Here is a 12,117-nt window from a genome sequence, read left to right on the forward strand (position 1 = left end):
AGACCAGCCTGGACAATATAGACAGACCTCCTCTCTACTAAAAATTAAAAAAAATTAGCTGGGCATGGTGGCACACACCTGTAGTCCCAGTTACTCAGGAGGCTGAGGTGAGAGAATCACTTGACCCTGGGAGTAAGCCTGTCTCAAAAATCTCCAAACAAAACCCTCCAAAACAAACAAACAAACAAACAGAAAACCAAGAGTCAGAGTTTGCAAAATCATAGGCTTAAAGTTGTATTAGCAACTTTAAGACAGCAAATTTTGTGTTGCTATAACAGTGAGTACAAGTAGTCACCCAAATAAAAATCATTCAAATTCAAGGAGAGAGTCAGAAAAACTCTGGTAACAGGATTCATCCTTCCTTTCTAACCTACCAAAATGACTCCTCTAATCTTTGTGACCCTACGTTTTTTGAGTAACAAGGTAGTTCTGCTTTCCTGATATACTAAATAAATGTTCTGATCAGAAATTAAAAGGTGACAACAAGTAAATCCTTCAGCCCTTTTTTTTTTTTTAGATGGAATTTCACTCTTGTTGTCCAAGCTGGAGTGCAATGGCACGATCTCAGCTCACCACAACCTCTGCCTCCCAGGTTCAAGCGATTCTCCTGCCTCAGCCTCCCGAGTAGCTGGGATTATAGGCATGTGCCACGATGCCCAGCTAATTTTTTTATTTTTAGTAGAGACGGGGTTTCTCTATGTTGATCAGGCTGATCTCAAACTCCCAACCTCAGGTGATCCGCCTGCCTCGGCCTCCCAAAGTGCTGGAATTACAGGCGTTGAGCCACCGTGCCCAGCTAGTCCTGACTTTTGAATCTATGTTCACAACAACTTTTCTTACCAATGTGTCCTTAATTACCACTGACCTTCTTATCAGGTGGTACCTTCCATATTGAAATACTTCTATTAATATACCTTAGAATTAACATTTTCTACAAGTTGTCACAATATGCTTCATCTGAAGAATACAGAAGTATTTTTATTTCTTTTTATTTAATGATGCAAAATACAAATGCTGACTTGGTATATATTCACATATAACTTTTTCTCTCACATTTACAACTCAACAGATGGTGAATCCAGAGGAACAGCTAAAATCACTATACGGAGCATACCTATAATGAAGAAAAAAAAAAACTGTAGCATTAACCAGCAGAAATAATATTAAAATTAAACTACTCTGAATAATTCACCTTAGAACATCAGAAAAGAAACCCACAAAGAGTACCAATACCTGATTTTATTTAATTTTAACAAAAAATATTTTGCCTTAACTATGAAAGAATAGCAAAAGCCATCTGGTTTGTATTTAAATTCCTATTTCATTTTTACCTCTTTTTTTTTTTTTGGTAAAGACGAAGTTGCTATGTTGCCCAAACTCCTGGGCATATGCTATCCCACTACCTTGACCTCCCAAAGTGCTGAGATTACAGGCATGAGCCACCAAGCCCAGCTCATTTTTATCTCTTGATTGGCTGATTGGAGTAGTGAAATGGGCAGGATGCTAATAGAAAAAAGGCAAAATATTTCGATTATCAACTGTAAAGAGCTCAGTTTCAGAGTTATAAAATATGGAAAACAAAGGATAGTCTGTGATCACTATGTTTATTATACAGCAGATGTAAGTTACTTACTTTAATCAACCCAATCATGAAAGTTGAGTTTTTAAGTGACTTTTCACTTATAAAAGGATTAATATAGGATTTTTTAAAAAGGGTTTTCAGAAATACACCATATATATATACACACACCGTATATGGTATACTTACATATATTTGATACATATCTATTAGATGTATATATTATTTATTTATTCATTCATTTATTTTTGAGACAGAGTCTCGTTCTGTTGCCCAGGCTGGCTGGAGTGCAGTAGCCCAATATTAGCTCACTGCAACCTCCCAGCCTCTACCTCCTGGGTTAAAGCAATTCTTGTGCCTCAGCCTCCCAAGTAGCTGGGACTATAGGCACGCACCACCATACCTAGCTAGTTTTTGTGTATTTTTAGTATTGATGGGGTTTCGCCATGTTGGCCAGGCTGATCTGTAACTCCTTGCCTCAAGCGATCCACTCCCCTTGGCCTCTCAAAGCGTTAGGATTACAGGCTTGAGCCACTGCGCCCAGCCAGGTGTATATATTTTATATATAAAATAAACTTTCTCTTTTAAATCACGGACCATGCAGAATACGCTATCTTGTTCACAACTAGGTTTTTACCAGGAACTGTCCAATTGGATATTAGCTGAGTTGACAATCATAATGAAATAGTCACGCAGAAAAAAATTTAAAAATTGATTGCCCTGGCCAAACGCAGTGGCTCACACCTGTAATCCCAGCACTTTGGGAGGCCGAGGTGGGCAGATCATGAGGTCAAGAGATCGAGATCATCCTGGCCAACATGGCAAAATCCCGTCTCTACTGAAAATACAAAAATTAGCTGGGCATGTATCATGTTCACAACTAGGTTTTTACCACGAACTGTCCAGTTGGATATTAGTTGAGTTGACAATCATAACGAAATAGTCATACAGACAAAAATGTAAAAATTGATTGCCCTGGCCAGGTGCAGTGGCTTACGCCTATAATTCCAGCACTTTGGGAGGCCGAGGTGGGCAGATCACGAGGTCAAGAGATCGAGATCATCCTGGCCAACATGGTAAAACCCTGTCTCTACTAAAAATACAAAAATTAGCTGGGCGTGGTAGCGCGTGCCTGTAGTCCCGGCTACTCGAGAGGCTGAGGCAGGAGAATCGCTTGAACCCGGGAGGCGGAGGTTGCAGTGAGCCAAAATTGTGCCACTGCACTCCAGCCTGGTGACTCCGTCTCAAAAATAAAAAATAAAATGAATTGATTGCCCTTATACATTCATCACTTCTACAAATATTAAACTCCTAAATGGACCAGATGAGCAAGTTGCTGAATAAATGACAATAAAATAGGTTTCTGTTCTCATGGAATTCACACTCAAGTGTACAAGATACCGAACAGATATTAAGAAATACACACACAAAGAATAATAATTTGTCATAAGTGCTATGAAAGCAAAGTATAAAGCACTATTAGATTTAAGAAAATAATATGATTTTGGTTTCATTCTTAAACATACCTTTCTTTAAACAGAGTCAAAGAGTAGTGATTAAAAATGATTATGCTAAAAGATTCTTGAGCCTAGCAAAGTGGCTCACCCCTACAATTCCAACACTTTGAGAAGCTGAAGCAAGAGTATCACCTGAGGCTAGAAGTTTGAGACCAGACTGGCCAACAGGTCTACAAACAAACAACAGACCAAAAAACCCAAAACCCCCCAAAACAAAACCAGCTGCTTGAGGTAAGGTATTACAAATTTATAAATTTGTCTCAGACAGAAATGCGGGTGCTAAAATGTAAAAACCTAATACAAAACAAACAACAACTTGTTTTTCAGTATTTAAAAAAGAGGTCAAGTTAATTTGCATAATCCATTCATCCAATAAACTTGTATACTTACTGTGTTAGTATTTCAAAAGTTTATTCCAGCCCATTTCTTCTTTTGTACTCTAAAATATCTTCATTGTGTTGTTTGATGAGCTATAAAGAGTTAAACAGTTAAAATTAGAAATGTAATCTTCCTGGATACTTATATTTTGTAAGAGGAATAAGAATAGAAAAAATAAACAACTATTCTAGTTAGAAATAAAAGGCTAAGCAATCCAAAAGTTCAAAAATCAGGAAAGGTATACACTTGCTCACCACAATCTGACATACTAAATTTGACAAGGGAGACCTTAAATATTTATTTATTTATTTATTTATTTTGAGATGGAATTTTGCTCGCCTCCCAGGCTGGAGTGCAATGGCACGATCTTGGCTCACTGCAACCTCCTTCTCCCGGGTTCAAGTGATTCTCTTGCCTCAATCTCCTGAATAGCTGGGATTACAGGCGCCTGCTACCACGCATGTCTAATTTTTGTATTTTTAGCAGAGATAGGGTTTCACCATGTTGGCCAGGCTGGTCTTGAACTCCCGAGCTCAGGTGATCCACCCACCCTGGCCTCCCAAAGTGTTGGGATTACAGGTGTGAGCCACTGTGCCCAGCCAAAAATTTGAATTCAACTACTGCCAAAAAATTTTACCTTATTTGGTGGGTAATAAATGTAATGAAATGGCTTATCACAAAGGGGTAAATCAATATGATATAGTAGAACTTGGTTATTAAATGGGATCCAGGCTGGTTGGTGGGTGCGTGTTATACTTCTAATCTTAGAAGTGTGATACCTTGATTGAATGACCAACCCCACCACAAAACTGTATGTGTATTAATTAGATGTTATGGAGGACAGTCACATTTTTAGAACCACTGTCTGACAGAATATGCAACTGGAAAAACGGTTTATATACAATGACATTCATGGCAATCAAAGATCCAAGTTCAATCACTAGTGCTCTCAGCAGTAATCAAGCTTTTTGTTAGAGAAAACCTTAAATTAAGAATGTATAAAATTCATTATAAGCAACATCATTCAAAAAGATGAGTTACTATTAAGTTGTGAGTGACTCAATATCTCACCCCTTTCCAAGTCAACAATCTGAACCACTTTAACAAGAAAATTTAAAAAATCTAAGAGCTGGGGGACAGTGGAGGAAGCCCCAAACCCATCAGATAAAAAACAAAATTTTAAATATGAATATAGCAGATACTTTAACTTTAAAAACAAATTTTAGTCCTACAGAGGCAGTGTTTCACAGTGGTTTATAGGATAGTGTGGCCTCTGAAGTCAGGAGAACTGGGTTCAGCAAACTAGTTTCTCCAAGTGTGTTTCCTATCTGTAACGGGTCAACAGTATTAGGTACCACATAGTGTTGTTGAAATGATTAAACGCAAGTTTATGTGTAAAGCATACGGCGTGAATTTTTTTTTTTTTTTTTTTTTGAGACAGTCTCGCTCTGTCGCCCAGGCTGGAGTGCAGTGGCGATATCTCGGCTCACTGCAAGCTTCGCCTCCTGGATTCACGCCATTCTCCTGCCTCAGCCTATCGAGTAGCTGGAACTACAGGCGCCCGCCACCACACCCGGCTAATTTTTTTTTTTTTTTGAGACAGTCTGGCTCTGTCGCCCAGGCTGGAGTGCAGTGGCGATATCTCCGCTCACTGCAAGCTCAGTCCCCCGGGTTCAAGCCATTCTCCCGCCTCCGCCTCCTGAGTAGCTGGGACTACAGGCGCTCGCCACTACACCAGCCTAATTTTTTTTTGTATTTTTGGTAGAGATGGGGTTTCACTGTATTAGCCAGGATGGTCTCGATCTCTTGACCTCGTGATCTGCCCACCTCGGCCTCTCGCCACTACACCCGCCTAATTTTTTTGTATTTTTGGTAGAGACGGGGTTTCACTGTGTTAGCCAGAGTGGTCTGGATCTCCTGACCTCGTGATCCGCCCACCTCGGCCTCCCAAAGTGCTGGGATTACAGGCGTGAGCCACTGCGCCTGGCCTGAAAATTTTTTTAAAAAGGTAGCTACACACTATATATAATTTCCAGCAATGTATTTATACAAACATTGATTAAAACCTAATGTTTTGAAAGTCTACTGGGATTCAATTTGTACAACTTGTACACTGCTGGTTTGACCCTACAGCATCTGAAAAAGGTACCTTTATAAAACTCCAATTAGCCTCAATTCTCATTAAGAAATAAAGTATAATTACTATTTAGTAAAACTGCCATTCCTTACAAAACCATGTTAAGGAACAATAACAGAAATTTCAGTCCCATCATACTTTCTCAATGTTGCTGAAATCTTAATTTCTTTTTAGTCCTGGAGATTTCCCTTTTGGAGAAATATGTATCAGCAATTATATAAATATCCTACTGTTGTGAGACTTTCACTGCCATACAACGTACACGTAACAGCACCATTCAATCTCGCAATGTTATCTCATTCCCCGCCACGCTGGCGTAGTCTCACGACATCCGGGAGTAAAGTACTTACATAGACCCACAAGACGACGGTGGTGCCCAAGGTCAACCCAACTTTCAGCCAGTTAGGTTTGGCATTCGGCGGCTCTCGCACGTAGAACTTTGACCGCGCTGAAGCTGAAAGGGGCAGAGGGTCTGTAAATCTGTAACTTACTGCCTGGTAGGGAAAAAACCCTAACATTTACGTGCGTATTATCGCATTTAATTCTCCCTTTAACTCCCCCATCTCCCACTTAAACAGCCAAGGAAATAGCGGTTCAGAGAGGTCAAGTACTTCGCCCAGGGCCACTGGGAGAGTTAGACAGGTAGCACCTGTCCTGCCCGAGGCCTTCAAGGCCTCATTTAAGGGCTTGCGGACCCTCAGACGACTCGGGAGTGGTCATGTAGGAGGCGCCCGGGAAGGGTGTCTCCTCTCCCAGTCTACGGGACCGAACGTACAGAGGTGGGGAAGGCAGAGACCCAAAGCCCATTTACAAAGGCCAAGAGTGCTCAGGTTGCACTTGAATAAGTGCTGAAGGCGGGTGATGGGGAGCGGAGAGTCCTGCGTAGGGGACAGGCGCGGGCTGGGCCTTGAGTCGACGGCCGGCGAAGGTCACTGCAGGACGAACCCGGGCCGCTGCCGCCTCCTGCACCCGTGGGCTGGGTCCGCCTTAGGAGGGGTAATCTGAGGGTAGAGTCGGCCTGCAGGAGGATGGACACTCACAGCCGCTCGGGAGCCTGGCAGGGGCCAGCAGCCGAGAGAGGGGACGCAGCAACGCGGACGGCGCCATCTTGCGTGGCCAGGCTCAGTCTCTCCGAGTCGGCAACACAACCAGCGCCACCTGGCGGGCGGAAGTGCGGGACTCCAGGGCTCTGCAGCCGAGCTCCGTGGGGGCGTCAACGTGAGTTCCAGCACCGCAAGGTTCTCTACCACCCCGGCCTCAGCCTTCTGTCTATACAGTGGAATTAGGAAGAAAGTAATTAAAAGAAAAAAGAATTTCTATTCTCTGTCCTCTGGGGGTTTTTCACCCCATCTCTACGGCTATTCATCAAGAGGTTTATTAAAATTTTCCTACATGAGCCAGAAAAAAGAAAAGTGTCGTGCTCAATAATAACTAGCGCTTGGATTGAATTCTGTGGTCCAGGCACGGTGCATTAATGTATCATATGGTTTACATTCACTGCCTTATTTCATCTTCACAATGAGCACATATCATGCCGTGATTATAAGCCTCAATTTACAGATGAAGCTTAAAGACAGCTACTCACCCAAGGTGACATATTTTATAGTTGAAAAGATTTCTTAACACCATTTACACTCACGATCATACTGAAGCCTCACAAACCTGTGAAGTAGAATTAGTGCCTTGGATAGGCTCAAGGGCTCAAGATCACATAGATGGCAGAGGTGGGATACAGTTTGAGGTCTTCTGACCCCAGATCTAGTGATCCTCCTTAGCTCACCTAACAGACTTGGACCACCCTAGACCATAAGCTGTAGAATCAGCGTTCAAAGCCATTCTGCTCACCACTTTTTAGCTCTATGATTTCTTAACCTAGTAAGAGGCAAATTACCTAACCTCTCTATACCTAAGTTTTACATCTGTAACATACAACCTATAGGGTTGTTGAGAAGCTTAAACAACTCTCTGGTGGTAGTAAACAATTTATTTGGTTTTGCCTATTAAAGACATTGTTCTGAGGAATAGGTTTTATCTTGCACAATTGAGCCAGATCTTTGTACATTCAATTCAGTTCAATCTGATGTCTAAAGACTAGTAAAAATATTTATAGGTAACAGACAATACATTTTGACCCTTTAAAAGTAATCCGTTAAACCTTATGTCATTAATTTTAAAACCAAAATAAATGTTAGCAAATCTCCTATATTCTCTTTAGCAATGTTATTTTAACATCTTTTTTTAACCAAAAATTATTGACCAGAAAGTCAATTAATTGTACGATATTTTCTGGCTCATTTTAACATGCAAATGGTGGCTAAATGGATTGCTAAATTGTGAGTCACTTTAGTTTGTAATCTAGTTTGAGCCTCCTGGACTCATGCTCAAGTAAGTAAATTACCCAACGAATGTGCTGAGCCAGTTGTTGGTTCTCAACTTATTGGCTTCTTGTCCACTCAGCAGCCTGTCAGTTGTATATCCTTTCTACACCATCCTTTGGAAGCTTCTCCTGACGAAGCTTTTGCTAGTATCCAACAAGTTGAAACAGATGCTACCTTTAGTCAGAGTATACAGAACCAGTAAGCAAATTACTAATTTCGGTACTGCTGTTGGGAAAGACTGCTTTGTTCTTTTTCAGAGCTTTGGCCCTTGTAGCCTTTTACTAGTGTGTATTTTGGGAAAGTGATGAAGTATAAGCACATTTTTCTCAGCATATTAGAGCTTATGGGAACTGTACACTTGGAGTATGGAGTATGCAGCTGTATGTGAAACTCCATCTTGAAAAGAATCCTGAGTAAGTAATTCCAGCTAGGAACTAATATCTATAATATTTTGTTAGAAGTTGCTTCATAACATTCATGTAAGCATCTTCAGAATTTGAACACTAAAATCTTATTTATGATCCAGGTGAAAAGATAGAGGATTTGAGTTAGCAGCCAGAAATGCAAAGTTTTAGTCCAAGATTTTTCCACTGGGAAAAAAAAATCACATCTCCGAAGGAAGGTAAAGAAAGAGCAAGAATTGAAAAACTGTATAAAATGCAAAACAACAACAACAACAACAAAAACAAACCAAACCAAACCGAAACAACAAAACCCCCCAAAAAACCACATATGTTTATTGATATAGCATGCATGAGAATACTATGAATCAAACTTAGGACTTGAGCCAGTCACAGTGGCTCAGGCCTCTAATCGTAGCACTTTGTGAGAACAAGGCAAATGGATTGCTTGAGTCCAGGTCAAGACTGGCCTGTGCAACCTAGGTAGATAAACATCTCTACAAAATATATATTTTTAAAATTAGCTGGGTGTGATGGTGCACGTCTGTGGTTCCAGCTACTCGGGAGGCTGAGGGAGGAAGATCGCTTGGACCTGGGAGGTTGAGGCTACAGTAGGCCAAGATTGTGTCACTGCACTCCAGCCTGGGTGACACAGTGAGACCCTGTCATAAAAACAAAAGAAAACAAAAGAAAAGAAAAAAACCAACAACCTCCCACCTCCCCACACACCAAGATGTATCTATAAGTTTTTATTTTTTAAGACTCAGCAGCAGGCCAGGTTTTGGGGCTCACACCTATAATCCCAGCACTTTGGGAGGCTGAGGTGGGTTAATTGCCTAAGCCCAGGAGTTCAAGACTAGCTTGGGCAACATTGAGAAACCCTGTCTATACACACACAAAAACACCCAGAAGCAAAGGCAAATTGTTAACATTTGTTAAATCTAGGTGACAAATACATGAATTTCTTTTATGTTGTTTATTTTTTTTGGAACAAGGTCTCAGCTCTGTTGCCCAGGCTGGAGAGCAAAGGTGTCATCACAGCTCACTGCAGTCTTGACCTCTGGGGCCGAAGGAATCTTCCCACCTAAGCCCACCAAGTAGCTGGGACTACAGGCTCACAGCACCACACCTGGCAAACTTTAAAATTGTTTTGCAGAGATGGGGTCTCAATATGTTGCCCAGGTTGGTCTCAAACTATCTTCCTGCCTCAGCCTCCCAAAGTGTCGGGATTATAGGCATGAGGCACTATGCCTGGCCTATTTTTTTTTTTTGAGAGGGAGTCTTGCTCTGGAGTGCAGTGGTACGATCTTGGCTCACTGCAACCTCTGCCTCCCAGGTTCAAGCGATTCTCCTGCCTCATCCTCCTGAGTAGCTGGGATTACAGGCGCGCACCACCATACCTGGCTAATTTTTGTATTTTTAGTAGAGACGGGGTTTCACCATGGTGGTCAGGCTGGTCTTGAACTCCTGACCTTGTGATCCGCCCGCCTTAGCCTCCCAAAGTGCTGGGATTACAGGCGTGAGCCACCACGCCCAGCCTTTTTTTTTTTTTCTTTTAAAGTAAGACCCAAATACTTTTTTTTTCTTTCCTTTTTTTTTTTTTTTGAGACAGAGTCTCGCTCTGTTGCCCAGGCTGGAGTGCAGTGGCCGGATCTCAGCTCACTGCAAGCTCCGCCTCCCGGGTTTATGCCATTCTCCTGCCTCAGCCTCCCAAGTAGCTGGGACTACAGGCGCCTGCCATCTCGCCTGGCTAGTTTTTTGTATTTTTTTAGTAGAGACAGGTTTCACTGGGTTAGCCAGGATGGTCTCTATCTCCTGACCTCGTGATCCGCCCGTCTCGGCCTCCCAAAGTGCTGGGATTACAGGCTTGAGCCACCGCGCCCGGCCCCAAATACTTAATAAGATGTAACAGTCTCAATAGAGAACATCTTACGTATATGGAGAAATTTCACTCTACATATCCCTTTTGTAGAATTAAAGTTTGCAAGGTAAATGATTTTATTTCTTTCTTTTTGGTTAATAGTTTTCAGAGTTGGCATTTTGAACATAGTGACATGCAAGCACATGGGGTAAGATGAATTAACTAGCAGCAGCAGCAGCAGCCACAGCATATAGCCTTGGATATGTTAACGTTCTGAAAGCATGGCTGTCAAAGTATAACTCAAATGGGATCTCTATTTGTGAAATTGTGGTAATCAGAGTAAATATATTTTTTTTATTCAGTTCAGGTTACTATGTGGTCAGACTGTTACCTGTAGGTGCATTTTAACTAGGAAATGAATCAGTTAAATGTTGAATCAGACTAGTATTTGCCGAGCCTTTACAATTGCCATTTGTTTGTCATCACCCAAAAAGAATGTAACATTTGCCAAACTCTATTTCTGGCTCATCTAATCAGGTACTAAGGTTCTGGTGGAAACTACTGATTGTTTCAAAGACCAGACATTTTCTTCCTCTGAAGGAAAATAGAATATTCTTTACAGGAGAAATTTAGAGAACTATAGCAAATAGTATTGCTGTGGGGATTTTTGGATATGAAGCCAGAGATTTGGAAATCCAAGCTAAAATTATCAACTACATTTAGACTATTTTTCTGTCTTTCAATAGTTCAGACAGTTGAAAGACCTCTTGGGGCAGTGACTTTTTGCAGGTTATTATTAAATAACAGCTTAAAAATGAATTATAAGCTTGCCGTTAGTTTTATAAAGTTAAGGTTAAAAGACTGGCCATATTTCAAACTGAAGCATAGTTTCCTGTACATATGATTTTCTCAAAATTTTGAAGAGAGATCACAGAATTTAAGGAAACTCCAGGATTTGACTGTTAAAAACCTTATTTATGACCCCGGTGAAGGGAGAGGACAATCAATATAGCAGCTAGAAAACCCAAGTTTATATTGGGAAACATATTTCTCAACTCACACCTTTCAGGGACAGTTAAGAGAAGTTTGAAAATTAAAATGTCTTTGTAAATAAATTTAAAAGAGTAAAAAACATGTACATAACATACTGTTTAATAATTCGTAATGCAAAGAATGCTACAGAGTGAAATCAGGATTTGGAAAGAGGTAATCAAAAACCAAAGGTTAAAAGTGGCTCATATAACTTGAAAATTTTTAGATCAATGGAATGCCACTTTGAAAAAGTTTTATTGTCACCTGTTAATGAAATGACTTACATTTTTGGAAGGGGTCCTATTCAGTATCTAGTCTGACCTCGCCTACTCGAGTAGTTCTCTCTAGTATCCTTGCCAGTCTTTGGCTTCTAAGATCTGAGAATTTCTGGGGATGGGGAGTTCGAGTCACAATATTAAGCACTAGTTTGAAGTCAGCTCCAGGGTAAAGTCAGTGTCTTTAACTCTCCACCACTCCACTGCAAGGTGCCTCGTAAGGTTGGTCCGTCAACTCTGCATTATATGGCCTCAACAACGAAATTAAAACACATACTTTAACCTCCAGAGGCTCCCCTGGCAGTGCAAATATGTCACTTCGGATCTGGCTAACTACCTTTCCAGGCTGATCTTAAGCAACATTCACCAAATTACCGATACGACAGCCAGGCCCATTTCATTGGTCAAGCTCTTTCACGCTTTTCAGACTCTATTAAGCCCCTTCCTCTCCAGGGCTGTTAATAAGTCTCCACTGCGGGGAAGCTTTTTTCATTTTCCACTCCGCCTCTGCTCCTTAAATTAGGCATTTCGTCCATAATCAACTACAGCGCTTCTCAAA

At 41.1% G+C, this 12,117-nt stretch overlaps 1 protein-coding gene across 1 annotated transcript; it reads right to left on the bottom strand.

Moving 5' to 3' along the window:
• Positions 1-975: 975 nt before the first annotated feature.
• On the bottom strand, positions 976-6,755 carry NDUFC1 (NADH:ubiquinone oxidoreductase subunit C1). The gene is made up of 4 exons (XM_005555947.3): positions 6,652-6,755; positions 5,962-6,065; positions 3,487-3,566; positions 976-1,114 (listed from the first exon to the last, which is right to left on the bottom strand). The coding sequence occupies exons 1-3, from the start codon at positions 6,716-6,718 to the stop codon at positions 3,507-3,509; spliced, it is 231 nt and encodes a 76-aa protein (XP_005556004.1). The 5' UTR covers positions 6,719-6,755; the 3' UTR covers positions 976-1,114; positions 3,487-3,506.
• Between the last annotated feature and the right edge of the window lie 5,362 nt (positions 6,756-12,117).

Source organism: Macaca fascicularis, chromosome 5, assembly GCF_037993035.2.
Source record: "Macaca fascicularis isolate 582-1 chromosome 5, T2T-MFA8v1.1".
NCBI lineage: Eukaryota > Metazoa > Chordata > Mammalia > Primates > Cercopithecidae > Macaca > Macaca fascicularis.